The 20,827-nt window shown below is 47.3% G+C and overlaps 1 protein-coding gene across 5 annotated transcripts in view; it reads left to right on the forward strand.

Annotated features, from left to right (window-relative positions):
• The window catches only part of SLC4A11 (solute carrier family 4 member 11), a 122,976-nt gene extending 103,940 nt beyond the window's left edge, over positions 1 to 19,036 (forward strand). For all 5 annotated transcript variants that reach the window (XM_060687196.2, XM_060687197.2, XM_087874810.1 and 2 more), the window contains 7 exons: positions 1,544 to 1,760; positions 4,052 to 4,158; positions 7,336 to 7,504; positions 9,894 to 10,067; positions 15,799 to 15,994; positions 16,656 to 16,825; positions 17,501 to 19,036. In XM_060687196.2, the coding sequence (XP_060543179.1) occupies positions 1,544 to 1,760; positions 4,052 to 4,158; positions 7,336 to 7,504; positions 9,894 to 10,067; positions 15,799 to 15,994; positions 16,656 to 16,825; positions 17,501 to 17,564 (1,097 nt within the window). In that variant the 3' untranslated portion in view covers positions 17,565 to 19,036. The remainder of the gene's footprint in view (positions 1 to 1,543; positions 1,761 to 4,051; positions 4,159 to 7,335; positions 7,505 to 9,893; positions 10,068 to 15,798; positions 15,995 to 16,655; positions 16,826 to 17,500) is intronic.
• The last annotated feature ends 1,791 nt before the right edge of the window (positions 19,037 to 20,827 follow it).

Here is a 20,827-nt window from a genome sequence, read left to right on the forward strand (position 1 = left end):
TGAAATATGAATGGAAGCCATTCCTCCTTAAATTTATTTTAAACTTCTGTTATGTAAGAAAGTCTTCAATTCTCATATGGTGTCCTACATACAGGTAGCCCTTGATTTACAGCCATAATTGAGCCCAAAATTTATGTTGCTATGTGAGACATTTGTTATTGGGTTTTGCTCCATTTTACGACTTTACTTGCCACTGCTGTTAAGTGAATCTTTGCAGCTGTTAAGTTAATAAACTGGTTGTTAATTGAGTCTGGTTTCCCTCTTGACTTGTCAGAAGGTCGCAAAAAGTGTTCACATGACCCAGGGACACTGCAATCGTCATAAATATGAACCACTTGACAAGCATCCAAAACTTGGTTTCCTGAGCATGAGGATGCTGCAATGGTCATAAGTGTGAAAAATGGTCGTAAGTCAATTTTCAGTCACTGAATGAACTGTTGTAAGTCGAGTTCTACCCGTATTTGCAAAGGATGAGTCATAATGTATTTGATTCAGGACGTCGTCTTCTGCAAGATTTAGTTTGCAAAAACGGGCCTCGGGGGGGGGGGCGCACTGCACCCCCCACGCCAGTGGTGGGTTTTATTTATTTATTATTGGTTCGATTTATATGCTGCCCTTCTCCGGAGACTCAGGGCGGTTTACAATGCGTTAAGCAATAGCCTTCACCCTTTTGTATATATCTGCTTAGTAGAGCTTTCGCCCCCGCAAGCGGTGTTCTTTTTTATACAAAGTCAGCTTATTGCCCCCACAATCCGGGTCCTCATTTTACCTACCTCGGAAGGATGGAAGGCTGAGTCAACCTTGAGCCTGGTGAGATTCGAACTTGCAGTAATTGCAGGCAGCTGGCAGCTAAGTACTACTTTAACAGCACTTAGTCCACTGCGCCACCAAGGCTCAGTAGTAAAGCCGGGTTCCAACCAGCTTTACTACCGGTTCTCTTCATACACGTGCTTCGCGCACGATTGCCGCTCCGCGCAAGCACATTAGGTATCTGCCCAGCTGAGATGCGGCAATCCATTCTGCCGTACCTATCAGCTGGGCTAAAAAAGAAGAAATAAAGGTAGGAATAACGCGGGGGCAGGCGGGAGGGCCCAGCTCCCGGACAAAGAGAACTGGTTCGGTGACATCACATCGTCACCGCTACTGGCTTGCCCGAACCAGGCCGAACCGGGTGGAACCCACCACTGCCCCACACCCCATTTTAGGCCTAGTAGGCACCCACACTTACCTGGGAGCTAAAGCGGGGCATGTGGGGACTTCTGGAAGGGATAGGGCGGGGAGTGGCGGGGCCAGCCAGCAATTTTAACAACCGGTTCGTCCGAAGTGGTGCGAACCGGTTGAATCCCACCACTGCCCCCTCCCTGACCCTCAGCTCCAATGAAGTGACACTGAAGCGGACAAAATGGCTTCGGTCAGGGTTGACAGACTGCTTATTCTCTTGTAATCCCTTTCTCCCCAGTGAAGCATTCACATAACAGCTAATTCTAATAAATGTGTCCATGTGTCTGCTACCTAAAATTGTTTGTTTTCTTCCCCCTCCTAGTTTTTACAAATTACTACCACGGCCCGAGACCTCACAGTCTGACCATCAACAACACCAACTTATTGCTGAACATCTCCACTGAACGTTCATCGATGGGAAATGAGAGCGACGGTCCTTCAGCCACCACGCATGAGGGGCGAGAAACCGCCGTTCTGAGTCTCATGCTGATGCTGGGGACGTTGTGGCTTGGTCACACTCTCTATCAGTTCAAGAAAAGGTAAGCTACTTCCTGTGTAAATTGTGTGTGTTTCTCCCAGTCACTGTTTCTCAATCTCGGCGGCTTGAAGACGCCTGGACTTCAACTCCCAGAATCCCCCAGCCAGCCATCTAGATCAGGGGTCTCCAAACCTGGCCATTTTTTAAGACTTGTGGACTTCAACTCCCAGAATTCCCCAGCCGGCATCTCCAAAGTTAGCAGTTTTTTAAGACTTGTGGACTTCAACTCCCAGAATTCCCCAGCCGGCATCTCCAAAGTTGGCAATTTTTTAAGACTTGTGGACTTCAACTCCCAGAATTCCCCAGCCGGCATCTCCAAACCTGGCAATATTTTAAGACTTGTGGACTTCAACTCCCAGAATTCCCCAGCCATGCCTCTTGAAGTTGCCATGGTTGAAGAAATGCTGCTCAAAATATCCATTTTTGGAAGACCAGGACCAAAACGGTGTAAGAAGAATGATCAGAACTGGAGAGAGGCAGGGATATTTCAAAAACAGCAAAGAGAGAGGAGACAGGGTTCAGAAGAGTTTGTTGACAGGGTTAAAGGAGCTTGGTAGGAGCCTTGATAGTACAGTGGTCTACGCACCCTGTTATTAACACAGCTGCCTGCAATTTACTGCTGGTTCGAATCTCTCCAAGGCTCAAGGTTGACTCAGCCTTCCATCCTTTCTAAGGTAGGTGAAATGAGGACCCAGTTTGTGGGGGCAATAAGCTGACTTTGTATAAATATACAAAAGTATGAAGGCTATTGCTTAACGCATTGTAAGCCTCCCTGAGTCTCCGGAGAAGGGCGGCATATAAATCAATTTTTTTTTTTAAAAAAAAAGTGCCATTTTAGACAAACAAGCTAACAATAAACAATAGGCTGATCAAGAAACTACCAAGAAGAAAGTGATACAACCTCTAACACCAAGAGGGCAATCCACTTGTATATAAACAGAGAGAAAACCCCACTCCTTTCTAGCACTGATGATGTTACCTAGCTGGATCATGAAACATCTGCAAGAAAAACCATCAAGGTCAGAGGACACCAAGGACCCTACAGTCCTCCCCCTCCTCCCCCTCCTCCTCTTCTTCCTCGCCCCAAACTTCACTCCCTTCTAGCGCTGATGATGTTACCTAGTTGGGTCATTAAACGTCTGCAAGAAAACCACCAAGGTCAGAGAGCAGCAAGGAACCCTTAGTTCTCCTCCTCCTTCTCCCAAACCCTCTTCCCTTCTAGCACTGCTATTGTTACCTAGTTGGGTCATTAAATACCTTCAAGAAGACAACCAAGCTCACAGAGCAGCAAGGACCCCATAGTCATCACCGTCGTCCTCCTCTTCTCTACGAAGCCAATCCCCTTCTAGCACTGATGATGTTACCTTCTTGGGTCATTAAACGTCTGCAAGAAGACAACCAAGCTCAGAGAGCAGCAAGGACCCCATATGCCCTCAATTCTCCAAAGAAAACCCCTACACTCTCAACCTTGTTCAACAGAATTCAACAGAGAAAGAAAGACTGAGTGATGGACCAGCATGTTCGCATCTTGTCCAACGTTCAAAACTTGGCCATGTTCTTATGATGCATGTTAAGGATATTCTTAGCTCATAACCGATGTTGTGGGTTATTGAGCAGAGTACCCTTTGAGTAAACGCATGAAAAGCGGCTGGGAGTGGTTGTGAACAATCACAGTCAACATACAAACACACTGAGTTGTTGTAGTCTTTTACTTTTAGAAAAAGGAAAGCAAAGTCCAAAAACAATCCAAGTCATACACAGATAAAAGAGTTAAAAGATCAATATTTCAAGTACAAAGTCTTCTTACCAGTTGTAGTCATACACATTAAAAAAGTTCTTCTTGAGTTTCAAAACAGGAACAAGTTCAATATCAAAACATCCAATAAATAATAGAAAGCAACATGTAGCTGTGATCAAACAGTGATCATGCAGAGAGATCAGGTAGAGAGTTACAGCAAATAAGCAGGCAAAATGGTGTAGTATCCACACAAGCCATGATCCTGACTTCCCTTAAGAACATTGGCTACAGAGCTTAGCCAATCAGGATACAGGATGATGCAATACAGTCTTAATACCTTTCTGACTGCAAACATACATAGTTGGTTTATATATTGCCTGACCAACTAATTAGGCAAATAACCATTTCCTAACAATGCTCCTTGAGCAGCTGAAGCAAGCCTCTCTCCTTTGGGCCAGAAATAGGTTGGAGTTTCATCCCGATCTTTCAACCACCTTCAACAGGATAGTAGTTGAGTTGCTACTCCTAATTCGGTGTTTCTAATTTCGTTGCAGCCCGTACCTCCACCCTCGTGTCCGGGAAATCCTTTCGGATTGTGCGTTGCCTATTTCTGTCCTCACCTTCTCTGTGATCGGATCCCACTTCTTCGAGGAAATAAAAAGTAAGTTCTCTTGAGGGCTGGGGTGGTTGAAATTGAAGGGAGTAGAGATTCGAGGGTTAATTTATCTTTTGAATTCATTTTGGCACGAATCTCCTTGTCGCAAACGACTCTCTATCGTTGCAAGATGGCGTCCGCCTTGCGAGGTAAACCAGGCAGGAACCACGACCACGATGAGCTAATTCTGTTTTGTGGTAGGGCCACGTTAAGAGAAATCTCGCAAGTCTGAAAGTACAGGTAGTCCTCAACTTACGACTGTAATGGAGCCCAACATTTCTGTTCCTAAGCGAGTAAGCACCAGGAGACAGAGAGTTCTAGTCCTGCATTAGATGTGAAAGCCAGCTGGGTGACTTTGAGCTAATCAGTCTCTCTCTCAGCCCAACCCACCTCACAGGGTTGTTGTTGTGGGGGAAAAATAGGAGAAGGAAGGTGGCTTGGATATATTCGCCTCAGGGATGGTATTTACTTACTTTCCCTATCGGTTCGCAAATGTGAGCACACACACACCGCGATTTCTGCTACCGGTTCAGGCGAACCGGTTGGAACCAGCTGAATACTACCTCTGATTCGCCCCCTTGAGTTTTTTTGTAAAACTAATAATGGCAGAATAGAAACAAAAAACGACCGTAAATTACCTCACAAAAGTTATTCCTGGCCAAACAACCCAGGTCCCAACCTATATCTCGACAAACAAATTTTCCAATCTCAGCCCGAGTGGGTTCCTTTGAACTCGTCTAGAGGTGGGATTCCCTTACCTTCCCTACCGGTTCGCAAATCTGAGTGTGGGCGCCCCACCTCTGCAGAAGGCCTTCTGTGCACGCGCAGTAATCGTGCCTTACATCCAGGCGGGTGGGCGGAGCCTCCCACAGTCGCCGCTACCGGTTTGCGCAATCCGGACACAGAATCGGCTGAATCCCGCCGCTAAACTCGTCCATATAATTCCTCACTCAGCACCAAGCAGGGGTTGAAATGCTACCGGTTCAGCCCGGTTCGGCCGAGCCAGTAGCGATGGCGGCGGGTGGTTCGGAGAACCGGTAGCGATGGTAGCGCGAGGCTCCGCCCAGTCTTCGTTACCGGTAGGGAAGGTAAGTATATTTCACCCCTGGCACCAAGCGTGTATTATCGCAGTTATTAAATTCTATGAATGATTCTAGTCCACAGTTTAATTTCGCTCTCATGGAAAAAAATGCACTCTTACTGAGGGGTTGTTTTTTTGTTTTGTTTTTGAGGGGAAAAAAACTTTTTATTTTTCTCCCCCCCACACACAATTATTCTGGCAGCCAGCAAAAGGGCTGCCTTGTTTATCAGAGGCAGGAAGAACCGCTGACGGACAGACAGATGTAAAAGTGATGAGTTTGACTCACAATTTTTTTTTTTTATGCTGTTATTTTGTATTTTCCTAATTCAATGGCGCAAACAATCCGGAACATCTGCTAGGAGCATCAGATGTTGAAGGAAATCTGAAATATTATTATCCATTGACCTGCGTTGGTCAAACGGATCATCTTTTCCGCAGTAGGAAGGGAAAAACCGATTCTCCGTCCTCCGAATGACGTGGATTGGAGATGTGTGGGACAGGGATAAAAGGGAATTAAGGAATCTCACACCTCCCCCCTTTTGTGTGGGTCGCATCCCACCCGTTTGGAACCAGAAAGGGGCAAAACCTCTGCAGATGGTGTCGACCTGACACAACGTTTTCCGTGCTCCCTTCCTTGTTGGAAATGGACCACCTCTCCATGCTTTTAAATTTCATTGTTTTGCTTTCCCTAGAAGGATGCACAAAATCCATCTCGGCTGCTAAGAGGGAAGAGCCTCTATCTCTATCTCTGCTTATTTTATTTATTTTTACCTGTTTATTTGTATTCTGCCTTTATTACCCGTTTATAAATCACTCAAGGGGGTGAACATATCTAATACGTCTTCGCCTTCCTATTTTTCCCACAACAACCACCTTCTGAGGTGAGTTGGGCTGAGAGAGAAGGACTGGCCCAAAGTTACCCTGCTGGCTTTCGGGCCTAAGAGAGGACTAGAACTCACCGTCACCTGGTGATTGAGTGAAAGTCACCTAGCTTGATTTTCATTCCTAAAGTTGGACTAGAACTCACCCATCACCTGGTGATTGGCCCAAAGGTACCCTTTCATGCCTAAGGTAAGACTACAACTCACCATCACCTGGTGATTGGACCAAAATCACCCAGCTGGTTTTCGTGCCTAAAGTAGGACTGGAATTCACCATCTCCTGGTGATTGGCCCAAAGTCACCCAGCTGGCTTTCATGCCTAAGGCAGGACTAGAACTCACCATCCCCTGGTCATTGGCTCAAAGTCACCCAGCCGGCTTTCATGCCTAAGGCAGGACTAGAACTCACCGTCTCCTGGTGATTGGGCGAAAATCACCTAGCTTGATTTTCATTCCTAAAGTTGGACTAGAACTCACCCATCACCTGGTGATTGGCCCAAAGGTACCCTTTCATGCCTAAGGTAAGACTACAACTCACCATCACCTGGTGATTGGGCCAAAATCACCCAGCCGGTTTTCATGTCAAAGATAGAACTAGAACTCCCGTCTCTTAGTGATTGGCCCAAAGTCATCATCTCCTGGCCCTTTTAAAACTTGTGGACTTCAATTCCCAGAATTCAGCTGCTACGAAGGGAAGGAGGGAACGGCTGGCTGGGGAATTCTGGGAGTTGAAGTCCACAAGTTGCCAAGGCTGGACACCCTTAACCTTATCAGTCTGGGCCAAGAGTCAGCAACCTGTAGCTCTGGAGCCGCATGTGGCTCTTTCACCCCTCTGCTGCGGCTCCCTGGCACTCAAAATATGCGTCGCAACCGCCAATGTGCGACACCCACCGGCACGTGATTTATTGAGCTTTTCAACCCCCCGGTAGGCCAGCCATGGATAAATCCAAGAAAAGTAAAGTTTCAGAAGAAAACAGAAGATTTAATTCAACTACATATGCTAGTTTTGTGGCCGCTCAAGAAATAAGTCAGGCACAGGAAGGGTTTTGTGGCTCCCGGTGTTTTCTTTTCTGTGGGAAACAAGTCCAAGTGGCTCTTTGAGTGTTTAAGGTTGCAGAGCCCTGGTCTGGGCAAATGTCTGTCCAGTCTTTTCTTGAAGACTTGCCATGATGGAGCGCCCACCACCTTATCGTGAGTCTGTTCACCTTCCTGTATTTTTCAGTGTCCAAATTTAACTACAATCAGTCGGAGAGTTTGTTCGTCTTGGCTCCCTTGAAAGACCTCTACCTCGGCTCGGTGATGAGCGCGATGGGGCTGGGTTTCCTGCTATCCATGCTTTTCTTCATAGAGCAAAACATCGTGGCCTCGCTCACCAACGCCCCAGAGAACAGGTAAGGGTTTCCCATCGCGGCCTGATGGCTTTTTGGGTGTCAGGTTCGGATTCTCCGGCTGAGGCCCCGTCTGGTAACAAAATGAGGAATCTCTGAGGATGCACATTGGTCCTCACTGTAGCCAGCCAGCACTAACTCAAATGAAGGGTTTCGGCAGCATTTCTGAGTAGCAATAGCCCTTAGATTTATATGCCGCTTCATAGTGCTTTGCAGACCACGCTCTAAATGGTTTACAGAATCAGCCTCTTGCCCCCAACAATCTGGGTCCTCATTTTACCCACCTCGGAAGGATGGAAGGCTGAGTCGACCTTGAGCCAGTCAGGATCGAACTGCTGGCAGTCGGCAGAATTAGCCTGCAATCCTGCATTCTAACCACTGCACCACCACAGCTCAGATGGATATATAGATAAGATACAATATAGAATAAGAATAGAATAAGAGAATAAGGATAGGGTAAGATAGGATGGGATAGGATACTGTATACAGTAGCTAGCTAGCTATGTAGATAAATAGATAGCAATAACAGTAGCACTTCGATTTATATATCGCTTCACAGTGCTTTTACAGCCCTCTCTGAGCAGTTTATAGAGTCAGCCTCTTGCCCCCAACAATCTGGGTCCTCATTTTACCCACCTCAGAAGAAGGCTGAGTCAACCTTGAACTGGTCAGGATCGAACTGCTGACAGTCAGCAGAATTAGCCTGCAATACTAGCTTCTAACCACTGCGCCACCACAGCTCCTTCCTTCCTTCCTTCCTTCCTCCTTCCCTTCCTTCCTTCTTCCCTGCCTCCCTCCCCTATCGCTCTCCTTCCTTCCTTCCTTTTTTCCTTCCTTCCTTCCTTTTTTCCTTCCTTCCTTCCTTCCTCTCTCCCTCCCTGCCTCCTTCCTTCCTTACTCCCTCCTTCCTTCCTTCCTTCCTTCCTCCTTTCCTTCCTTCCTTCTTCCCTGCCTCCCTCCCCTATCGCTCTCCTTCCTTCCTTCCTTTTTTCCTTCCTTCCTTCCTTCCTCTCTCCCTCCCTGCCTCCTTCCTTCCTTACTCCCTCCCTCCTTCCTTCCTTCCTTCCTTCCTTCCTTCCTTCCTTCCTTCCTTCCTTCCTTCCTTCCTTCCTAAATAGCAATAGCAGACTTATATACCGCTTCACAGTGCTTTTACAGCATTCTCTTCAGCGGTTTACAGAGTCATCATATTTCCCCCCGCCAGCAATCTGGGTTTCGTTTTACCGACCTCGGAAGGACGGAAGGCTGAGTCAACCTTGAGCCGGTCAGGATCGAATTGCTGGCAGTCGGCAGAGTTAGCCTGCAATACTGCCTTCTAACCACTGTGCCACCATGGCTCTTAAAACACCCATGTCTGCAAGTTTCTCCATAGAATTATAAAGCTCTCGGCTTCCCTTGCTCTTTAGAAATGCAGCTAGAAATTTAAGTATTAAACCTGAAGATGTTTCACAGCTAAATAAACGTAAGGCTAAAGTGTGGGATCCTTGGTGCTCGCAGAGCTTGGTTGTTTTCTTGCGGACTTTTTATTACCCAACTAGGTAACATCATCAGTGCTGTTACGTACCGTATTTTTTGGTGTATAAGATGCACTTTCCCTCCCCCCCCCCAAAGTGGGTGGAAACGTCTTACAGAGCAAATGTTGTTTGAAGCCCCGCCCATTCGCCAGCCCCACCCTTCGGCCTCTGCCTCCCAACAGTTTGCCTCCTTGCAGCAAACAGCGTGGTCAGCTTTAGCACAGCCTGATTTAGCACAAGCAGCTGATTGGTGGTTGGATTGGACTCCTGGAATACCACCGATCAGCTGTTCCAGGCTGCGGGGATCGCCACTGTCACCGCCGATCCCCGCCGCCTGGAAGGGGCCAAAAATGGGACGCGTGGAGGCAGCGATAGGCGGCAGCGACGACAGTGGCGATGGGCTGTGGCAATCCCCGCAGCCTGGAACAGTTGATAGGCGATATTTCGGGAAGCAGATCCAACCGCCAATCAGCTGCTCGTGCTAAAGCTGAAGCTGACCAGGCTGTTTGCTGCAAGGAGGCAAATTACTGGGAGGCAGAGGCAGATTTTTTTTCCCCCCTTGTTTTCCTCCCCAAAAGCTAGGTGCGTTGTATAGTCTGAAAAATATGGTAGTTTGGTAATGAAATGTCTGCAAGAAAACCACCAAGCTCAGAGACCACCAAGGTTAGTGTTGTTCTCCTCCTCCTCATTTCTGCAAACCCCACACTCTTCTAGCACTGATGACGTTACACAGTTGGGTCATGAAATGCACCAAGGACCCCATCGTTCAACCCTGAGCTACAACTGTTCTCTTCAATTGGAGAACAATGTTCTGAGTGGGTTACAGATGGTTGTGGCTTGGCCACTGAATCTTGATTCTAACAAAGATTTTACTCCAGGTTGGTGAAGGGGACAGCCTATCACTGGGACCTGCTCCTGGTAGCACTGATCAACACGGGGCTGTCCGTTTTTGGATTACCCTGGATCCACGCTGCCTTTCCTCACTCGCCGATGCACGTCCGAGCCCTGGCCTATGTGGAGGAAAGAGTTGAGAATGGTCACATCTATGAGACGTAAGTCCTGTGAAGAGCTTGCTCTGTTTGGCTTGAGTCCAAAGCCATCGGGATGGCTGTGAAAAACTCCGAGCTGGGCCACCAGCGTTTAAAATCCACTAAAAATTGAAAGGAGAGAATTTCTCAAAGTGGGAAGGGAGCGAACCTTTAGCTACAGATAGTCCTCGACTTACAACAATTTCTTTAGTGACCGTTCAAAGTTACAACAGCACTGAAAAAAAGGGGTGGGATTCAGCCAGTTCGGGCGAATTGGTAGTTCCAACGATCAGCTGGCTCCGTCCACCCACACTCACCGCAGTTAAACCGGTTGCATCCCACCACTGCTTATGACCGCATTTCACACTTAACAACCGTTGCAGCAACCCCACAATCACTTTACCAAAATTCAGATGCTTTGGCAACTGACTCATATTTATGACGGTTGTAATGTTCCGGGGGTTACGTGATCCCCTTTTTACGACCTTCTGACAAGCAAAGTCAAGGGGAAAACCAGGTTCACTGAACGACCAGGTTAATAACAAATCCAGTGCTTCACTTAACAACTGCGGCAAGGAAGGTTGTAAAACAGGGCAAAACTCAGCTGCCTCGCGTAGCGACAGATATTTTGGGCTCAGTTGGTTGTAAGTCGAGGACCACTTGTACATATTTATAACACAGTTTAAATAAATAAGGTAAATATTATATAAATTACTTACGTTGTAAATATTCTTGGTCTATATGTCTATTAGCATCTTTGGGGATTTACGTTGCTTTGTCCCTAAATAATTTTTTTAATTATTCTGTTCATTAAAAAAAAATAAGAAATGCCTTTTTTTTCTCAAGCGATCAAGGCCTCAGGAAGCAAATTGGCAGCCGTGGGACCAATTTACCTCTCCTACCCTAATAAAACAAGAAAAAAACAGGAAAAAAAATGTCAATTGAAGCCAAAACATATCCTAAAGTTAAAGGCTGAGGACAGATTTTTGTTCTGCCCCTATGAGAAATTTGAATTTAAAAAAAAAGAAAAAAAACCTCATATGATTTGGTCTCGTTCTGCTACCGCCTCACTTTGATTTCAGATTATCACATACAGTAGTACAAATTGAGAAACAAAGATTATACTTCAGCGAGGGAACTGAATTTGGATTTGGAACTATAATCTTAAACACCGAATTTTGAAATCTCGTAAATTGCTTAACACATTGTAAGCCGCCCTGAGTCTCCGGAGAAGGGCGGTATATAAATCAAATTTTTTAAAAATAATAAAATAAAACAAAATAAAATAAAATAAAATAAAATAAAATAATAAATAATAAAATAAAATAAAATAAAATAAAATAAAATAAAATAAAATAAAATAAATAAAGCAAGCATCGGCTCAGCTAAGCCCATTTGATCCCGTGACCATGGGGAATACGGCAATGGTCATAAGTGTGAAAAACGGTCACAAGTTACACTTTTTGTAATTTTTGAACGGTCACTAAACGAACTGTCGTAAATTGGAAAGTTTATTCTTGCTAGCAGGAAGGAAAAAAAATGCTGGTCTCCGCCACCAGAGGGCAGCACTTGTTTGCTGTTACCTGTATCTCAGTTGGCTTCAGATACAAGATTTTGCTGATGCAGATTGATTTGGGAAAAAAAGCCGGTGCTGATTTTTAGAAATCCCACAGGTAAACTTTCTTTAGCAGGACTTCCCAAAGGGGCTTTTTTTCAAGAGGCAACTGGACTTTCTGGTTTTTCTTTGAAGACGTTTCGCTTCTCATCCCAGAAGCTTCTTCAGCTCTGATTGGATGGTGGGGGAATGGAAGGATTGATACTCCTTGCAGACAGCGGGTCATTTGCATCCTTTTTAAAGAGTCGCTTGGAGCTTTGTCTTGTTTTGACCTAGGCTGTTGTGGCTCCGTTACCTGAGCCTGTGTCATCGGCAGGAGAGGACTCCGAGAGTGAAGGAGAGGAGTTGGCAAGGCCTCCCTCTCCAGGACCCTCCTCTCTGGCAATGCCTTCGGTGTCCGCTGAAGGGCAAGAGATAGGGCCGGGGCCAAGCACGTCCACGCAGCCACAGATTGACAGTGATGAGGGTAATGAGTCTTGGCTGGATCCACGCCAGCGTCGCAGAGATAAGCACGCGCAACAGAAGAAAAGTCGTGCCCGAGATTAGGCTGAGTCACTGGACCACACCCCACAGGATATAAAAGGGAGCATGGTGGCCAGTCAAACTTTGTGACGAACAAAGCTGAAAGCTTCCACACCATTCTGCATTGCCAGACTTTTGCTATAGACTTTGCTGGATTATCTCTGGACTTGATTGACTCCGTAATTATTGAGCTGTTTCTTTTGATGTACCAGAAGTGGGGAGAAGTTATCTCTCCTCTTCGTAAATAATAAACTCTTGGCAGGCAGCCACTAGGTTGTTGCCAAGTTCCGTTATCATAAGGAAAAGGATTTTGCCGGCTGGTTTGGTCTTTAACTCCTGAACGTCTGTTGGTGTGTGTGCGTGTGGTTGGGGACAGAACATGGGCTTCCTGAGTCATTAAAACACACGAGTAGTCCCAAAAACCTCTTTTATTGCAACAGTTGTGAATTACGTTCATTCACAGCTGATTTTTGCAATTAGTTGCAAAAAGTCCTTCAGGATAATCACCACCTTTATCTCCCTTGACACGCTGCCAAAGACCTAATTGGCAAAGTCCCACAGAGTCCAGAATCAAACAGAGCTTCAGGCTTTAAGCTGAACCGAATGAACAAACGTTGCTTCTTGCAAAGGCCCATTTCTTTGCTCCTCTTTTAAGGCTTATGGGAGGGGCCCATCATCTCCCAGCCTTACTCCTGAGTTGTCCCTTTTGTTTTAGCTGTTCTTGCCTTCTGGCAGCTCTGCGCATGCGTGCATTGGGAACAAGCTCCCCCTGTTCCTCTGCCTCGCGGAGGTCCGACTCTGGAGGTTCGGGAGGCAGCACATACCTCCCAGATGGTCCCATCTCTGCCTCCGATGCAGAGCCCTCGTCCAAGCCTTCCCCAGCCTCCTGACTGTCCGACTCTGCTGCCAGCTCCGCAGGCTGCTGGCGGACCACAACATGTCTGAGTAGTAGACATTTAGCTACGCACTTTGGGATGAATAGGTTGTAAAAAAAATGCTTTTAAAAGTTTAAAAAAGATCGCGCGCCCCAGCTGATGACACCCCCCCCGCGCGCTGTTCTACTTACCCCATGCCTCCTTTTGGCGTGCACTGCGCACGCGGAGACCTCGCATTTGGTGCGTTGTGTGCTCTGTGCACGCGCCGCGAACATACTGGTAGTAAACTGGTTCAGATTTCACCACTGGTAGATACTTCCCATTTCTGTTTAAAATATACCAACACGATCCTTTGATTCCCAGAATTCGTGAAGCGTGTTTTCCATAATCCGCGAAAGGGATGAAACTTAGTTTTGGTGTTATCGATAATGCTGAATTAATAATGTCTTTTCTTGGATCCAGATTCTTTTTTTTTTTTTTTTAATTTGATTTATATGCCGCCCTTCTCCGGAAACTCAGGGCGGCTTACAAAGCAATAGCCTTCATCCTTTTGTATATTTATACAAAGTCAGCTTATTGCCCCCACAAACTGGGTCCTCATTTAACCCACCTTAGAAAGGATGGAAGGCTGAGTCAACCTTGAGCCTGGTGAGATTCGAACTTACAGTAATTGCAGACAGCTGGATGTTAAATGCTGCCTTAGGAGGCATTAGCCTCCTACGCCACTCAGGCTCCAAACATCTGGGTCTCTCAAAGAGAGAGGTTTTTTTAAAAAAAAATTGCTGAGCTGAGCTCCTGGTTTTTTTTTTTTTGTGACTTGTCTTATTTCCTTCTTCTTTTTTTTCCCGTTTCTTTTAATGCTCTGCGGGAAAAAAGAAAGTTGAAAGATTGGATTGCAAAAATTGGGGAACCGGGACCAGGAAGGATTAAAAAAGCAGAAGGGAGCTGGCACAGCGAGATAAAAGCTTAGCAGACCTGAGTCTAAAATTTTTCTGTTAAGCTCTGATGATTGGAAGAAATGAAAGGGGAGCGTAGGAAGGTTGAAAGAAAATTCATTAGCCGGAACGGAAACGGACATTTCAAGAGCATTTCCCAAAATCTGTTTTGTCTTTTTCGCTGGTTAGAACCATGCTTAAGTAAGATCAAAGCAAAAGCGGAAAACACCTTCCCCCAAGGATACAGCTAGTCCTCCATTATGACCACAGTTGAGCCCAACATTCCCGTTGCTAAATGAGGCAGTTTTAAGTGAGTTTTGCCCCATTTTACGACCTTCCTTGCCACCGTTGTTAAGTGAATCATGGCAGTTGTTCAGTTAGGAACACCGTTGTTAAGTGAAACTGGCTTCCCCCCTTGACTTTGCCAGTCAGAAAAAGGGATTACGTGACCCCGGGACACTGCGATCGTCATAAAAATGAGTCAGTTGCCAAGCATACAAATATTTTATCCCGTGACCATGGGGATACTGCTGTGGTCGTAAGTGTGAAAAACTGTCATAAGTTTTTTTTTTTCAGTGCTGTTGTAACTTCGAACGGTCACTAAACAAAGAGTTGTAAGTCAAGAACTAGCTCTATCCCTAGACTTCCTTCAATGGCAAGTCATCATTTGAGAGATGGGTGTAGAAGTTCTTTATTGGCCTTTGTTATTTTGAGAGGCAGTTCGGTCTAGTGGTTAAGGCAGCAGGTTAAGGTTAAGGTGAGTTCTAGTTCTGCCATAAGGCACGGAAGTCAACAGGGTGATTTTGAGCCAATCACCAGGAGAGAGAGATTCTAGTCCCACCTTGTCTAACTGGCTGGGTGACTTTAGGCCAATCAGAAGGAGGTAGTAAGTTCTAGTGCCGCCTTAGGCACAAAAGCTAGTTGGGTGACTTTGGGCCGATCACCAGGAAACTGTGAGTTCTAGTTCTGTTTTAGGCTCAAAAGACAGCTGGGTGACTTTGGGCCAATCACCACCAGGAGACTGTGAGTTCTAGTTCCGTTTTAGGTACAAAAGCCAGCTGGGAGACTTTGGACTAATTACCAGGAGACGGTGAGTTCTAGTTCTGTTTTAGGCTCAAAAGACAGTTGGGTGACTTTGGGCCAATCACCAGGCGAGAGAGAGAGTTCTAGTCCCGCCTTAGACAACTGGCTGGGTGACTTTAGGGCCAATCAGAAGGAGGCAGTAAGTTCTAGTGCCGCCTTACGCACAAAAGGCAGCTGGGTAACTTTGGGCCAGTCACCAGGAGACTGTGAGTTCTAGTTCTGTTTTAGGCTCAAAAGCCAGCTGGGTGACGTTGGGCCAGTCACCAGGAGGTGGTGAGTTCTAGTCCCTCCGTAGGCATAAAAGCTCGCTGGTGACTTTGGCCCAATCACCAGGAGACCGTGAGTTCTAGTCCCGCTTAGGCATGAAAGCCAGCTGGCTGACTTTGGACCAGTCACTCACTCTCAGCCCCAACCCACCTCACAAGGTTGTTGTTGTGGGGAAAACAGGAGGAGAAACAAGCGGTTAGGTACATTCACCCCCTTGAATTGTTTACAAGAATAATTAAGGCTGGATAGAAATAAAATAATGCAGTGTTTCTCTACCTCAGCCGCTGGAAGAGGGGTGGACTTCAACTCCCAGAATTCCCCAGCTGGCTGGGGAATTCTGGGAGTTGAAGTCCACCCCTCTTCCAGCGGCTGAGGTAGAGAAACACTGAAATAATAAATCAACGACGCCTCAAACTTCACGTGTCCAACCCTGACTCTGACTTTTCTCCCCGTTTTAGGATTGTGAGCGTGAAGGAGACGCGTCTGACCACGTTGGTGGCCAACTCCCTGGTGGGCCTGTCTCTCCTGCTCCTTCCTTTCCCCCTCCAGCTCATCCCGAAGCCCGTCCTGTACGGACTCTTCCTCTACATCGCCTTGACCTCCATCGATGGGAACCAGCTGTTCGAGAGGGTGGCCCTTTTGCTCAAGGAGCAGGTAACTTGCAACTGTGCCGGCTGGCCAGGCCCTGCAGAGCAACAGCTGATGCTGTTTCTTGAGGAAGCTTATCAGGGGTGAAATGCTATCGGTTCAGACCGGTTCGGGCAAACTGGCAGTTTAAAAATGCTACCGGTTCGAGAGAACCGGTATTCCCGACGATCAGCTGTGCGACGCGATCTAAATTGCACAGCACAGCTGTTTCCCCCCCCACTGTTCTACTTTGCCTGTGGTGTGCATGCACACGAAGCATGCGTTTGGCGCGCACCACACATGCACGCGCAAAGCAAACCGGTAGCGAAGCGAACCGGTAGCAGACTTCAGAGCATTTTACCCCTGAAGCTCATAATCCCAAATTGATTGCGTCGGGTTGCAAAACACGTCTGTTGTTATCACCTCAGATGGCCGTCTATGTATGATCTGGCTTCCTTGCTCAAACTCTGGCCTTGAACACCCTCCCCGGGAGGGGGGGTGGGGTGTTGCTAGTAGAGGTAGTCTTCGGTTTAACGACAGTTCACTTAGTGACCATTTGGAGTTGTAACGGCACAGAAAAAAGTGGCTCGGGACCGTTTTTGACGCTTGCTATACGAGGAGGTTGCAAACGTCTCTGTTGTACAGCTCAAATACTACCGGTATTTGCTGACTCTTTCCTTCCTTCCAGACGGCCTATCCTCCGACGCATTACATCCGCCGAGTGCCCCAAAGGAAGATCCACTATTTCACTGGCCTGCAGGTTGTACAGCTCCTCATTCTCTGCAGCTTTGGGATGTCCCCTCTGCCGTACATGAAGATGATTTTCCCGCTCATTATGATTGGAATGATCCCGATCAGGTGAGAACTTGGCCGTGGCCTCCTTTGTGGAGATTGCTTTTGACAGGATAAGGTGGAAATACAGGTAGTCTTCATTTAATGACCGGTCTCTTAGCGTCCGTTCAGAGTTATGCTACTTATGATCTGGGTTTGAAGTTCCCGTGAGCTCTGGGTTCCCTCTGGGTTCCCTCTGGGTCACATGTTCACATTTCAGACCCTCAGCCGCCAGCTCCCACTTACAACTCTTTGCGGTATTGTGGCTCCGTTGCCTGAGCCTGTGTCATCGGCAGGAGAGGACTCCGAGAATGAAGGAGAGGAGTTAGCAAGGCCTCCCTCTCCAGGACCCGCAAAGAGTTGTAAGTGGGGGCTGGCGGCTGAGGGTCTGAAATGTGAACATGTGACTTACAACTCTTTGCGGCATCCCACGCTCACATTATTGCAATTTTCCAACTTTTATACCTGAAAGCAGGTTTTACTTCAGTGGCTTCGCTTAACGACTGTGGCGTTTGCTTTACAACCGCTGCAGAAAAAAAAAAAAAAAAAAAGACCTAAAATCACATCAATCGTGACGGCCCGCTTAAAATGACCGGGCTCAATTACAGTCATAAATCGAGAACTACAGGGATTAAAAATTCCCCGTCGTCTCAAAAAAAAGGACTCATAACGACATGCTGTTTCTCTCTTCTTCTCGCTCAGATACAACCTGCTCCCCAGCATCATCGAAGCGAAATATCTAGACGCCATGGACGCCGAACACTGACCGCGCAACTGTCTCCATCTTGGTGACGGTTTGTCGCTCGTTTTGGTCTTCCGGAACGGAAAGCGAAGACTGCGTGAGCGAGCGACCGAGTCGCTCGTTTGGACGTGGGTTTCTTTCTCCAACCTCGGTGCCGAAACCTGCGACCTTCATTTTGTACTGCACTACAACTCCTCCTACCCAAAGTCCTGACGCCATCGACCCGACCAAGTGCCGCCTCCCCCACCCCCATTTCAGGGTGTGAGGAGGGAGCGCGGGGACAAGAGGCACAAAGCGAGGAGACCTCTCCCCTCTTTTATAGACGGATAGCTAGATAACGCTCCGGGTCCCTTTTTTCGTTGGACGTGAATTTCTATGCAAATTTCGGGAGCTTCATTGTTCGACCTCTTGCGGCTCATGGATGCCCGTCGTCTTCTGAACGAGACGCACCCCGTTGTCCTCCCCGAACGAGAATGTTGCCGGAGACACCGAGATGTCCTGTCCCCCACGGTGGGATTTTCGGCTTCCCGTTCCATCGCGGGCATCTTCGCACGGGACGAGGGTGCGGAAGCGCGTTTCGGCGGACACCGGAACCTTGCCAAAGGAAACCCAAGGCTTATTTTGAAAGCTGAGTTCCGTACACCACGGTGACTTTGGCCCGGTGGCTTTTCCTGAGCAGCCTCTCCTCCGACGTGCATTATGACTTGAGCCACCCCCCCACCCCAGATCTCAAGGACTAACTTCCCTGTAGATAATATACATAGCGGATTTAAAATTTTCTGTATATATTTTGCATATAAATACTGTATCGTACCGGGTATCCGATGCCCCTCCTTTCCAGAGACTGCGAGGATTTTTGTGCAATCAGTGTTAACTCGTACTGTAACCGCCCTCGTTCTTTATTCCCCCCCCCACTCCTGTTTTTTTTAAATCCTTACACACTGCTGTTTTGTGTTATTTTCTCTCCTTGTTTACATGGATTGCTGACATGAATTTGGGGGGGCGGGAGATTAGTTGGTTCTGGCCTTTAATTCCCATCTCTCAGGATCGCTGCTGGCGTTGGAGATTGTGGGATTTGTGTTTGCGCCAGCTTTTTTGCAGCATGGTGCCTTTCCAGTGGGCTTGGTGGGGGCGGGGGGGGTGGGCGGATTCGATTCCCATTGTCCGCAGTTAGCCCAGGAGAATGGGAGCTTTAGTCCCGAGACCGTCCAGAGAAGTCTTTTAATTCCTAGAAGGGTTACCAAAGGTTTGATCTCGTTGCTCTTTTTCTTTTTGTAATTTCTATCGTGGGCTTCCCTGTTTTTTTTCCTCCTCCTTCTCCCCTTCCACCCCTTTTCTCCACGAAATTGTATTTCTGGAATGATGTTCAAAGTTTGTAATTTTCTCCGGATTTATCACTTGTTTATGCATTGGGCTGTTTTGTCCCCTTTCCACCCTCCTCCTGAGGCCTGCAAAGACAAAAAGAAAAGAAAGAAAAAAACACATGTTATATTTGAGATCGGCGTCTTGTTTTTTCTTTTCCTTCCTCTTCCTTTCCTTTTTTTTTTTTTTTTTTTGGTAGGACATTAGAAATCCTCCGCGCTTGAGGCATGGAGCCCTCGGGAGAGCTTCCTAAAATGTTAGAATAAGAGAATTGGAAGGGGCCTTGGGAGGTCTTCTAGTCCAACCCCCTGCTCAAACAGGAGAGCCTATACCAGTGATGGCTAACCTTTTTGCCGTCGTGTGCCAAAAGTGGGGGGAGCGCGGGGAGGTCGCCCACGTGTGCGCCCACACCCTTAATTCAATGCGGTCCGCCCCTGCGTGTGTGCCGCCAATGCTCCCCCCTGCTTTTAACATGTGATGGCACGATGGGCCCAGTAGGCCCGTTTTTCACCCTCCCCAGGCTCCAGAGGCTTTCTAGGAATCTGGGGAGGGCGAAAACGGCCTCCCCCACCCCTGGAGGCCCTCCGGAGGCCGGAAACAGCCCATTTCCCAACTTCCGGTGGGACCAGAAGGCCCAAAAGTCAGCTGGCTAGCGCACGCATGCACACTGGAGGTAAGCTATGGCAATGCTCGAGTGCCCACTGATATGGCTCCCTGTGGCACCCGTGCCATAGGTTCGCCATCATGGGCCTATACAATTCCAGACAAATGGCTGTCCAATCTCTTCTTTAAAAAAACTCCGGTGTTGAACTTCTGGAGGCAAGTAGTTCCACTGGTTAATTGCTCTCACTGTGTCAGGAAATAAAATGAGTAGCATGTGGACATTATGAGAAGGGAGGCTGGAGGGAAGATTAAGATCTTTGTCCTCAATGACAATCTCTAGTTTTATCATGTCTGTGGAGATTCTCCGTCATCCAGGTCCTGGTTGCCCCAAAGCTGCTTTTTCAAGAAGCAATCGGACTTTGGTTTTTTTTCATTGAAGACGTTTCGCTTCTCCTCCCAGAAGCTTCTTCAGCTCTGACTGGATGGCGGGGAATGGAAGGATGGTTATTCCTTGCAGACTTCTAGTCATTTGCATCCTTTTAGAGAGTTGTCGAGGCCGCTTGGAGGTTTATCTCAGGGGTGAAATCCAGCAGGTTCTGACCGGTTCTGGCGAACCGGTAGCAGAAATTTTGAATAGTTCGGAGAACCAGCAAATACCACCTCTGGCGGGCCCTAGAATGAGGTGGGAATGGGGATTTTGCAGTATCCTTCCCCTAGAGTTGGGTGGGAATGGGGATTTTGCAGTATTCTTTTTTTTTTTTTTTTTTTTTAATTTGATTTATATGCCGCCCTTCTCCGGAGACTCAGGGCGGCTTACAATGCGTTAAGCAATAGCCTTCATCCTTTTGTATATTTTATACAAAATCAGCTTATTGCCCCCACAACTGGGTCCTCATTTTACCTACCTTAGAAAGGATGGAAGGCTGAGTCAACCTTGAGCCTTGGCGAGATTCGAACTCTTCCTCTGGAGAGGGGAGGGAATGGAGAGTTTGCAGTATTCTTCCTCTGGAGAGGGGAGGGAATGGAGATTTTGCAGTATCCTTCCCCTGCCACACCCACCAAGCCAGGCCCACCAAGCCACGCCCACAGAACCGGTAGTAAAAAAAAATTGGATTTCACTACTGGTTTATCTGTGTCCTCAGGGTCACCTGAGTGGTGCAAACAGGTGTGGAGACGTCTTGGGACTGCTGAAAGGAGCTGTGTTGTAGGCTGGAGATAGATGATATCAGTGGTGAAATGTAAAAATTTTTTACTACCGCTTCTGTGGGCGTGGCTTGATGGGGGGGTAATGTGACTGGGTGGGCGTGGCCAACTTTTTATTA

This window comes from Pantherophis guttatus, chromosome 8 (assembly GCF_059756535.1).
Source record: "Pantherophis guttatus breed Tessera chromosome 8, ASM5975653v1, whole genome shotgun sequence".
Taxonomy (NCBI): domain Eukaryota; kingdom Metazoa; phylum Chordata; class Lepidosauria; order Squamata; family Colubridae; genus Pantherophis; species Pantherophis guttatus.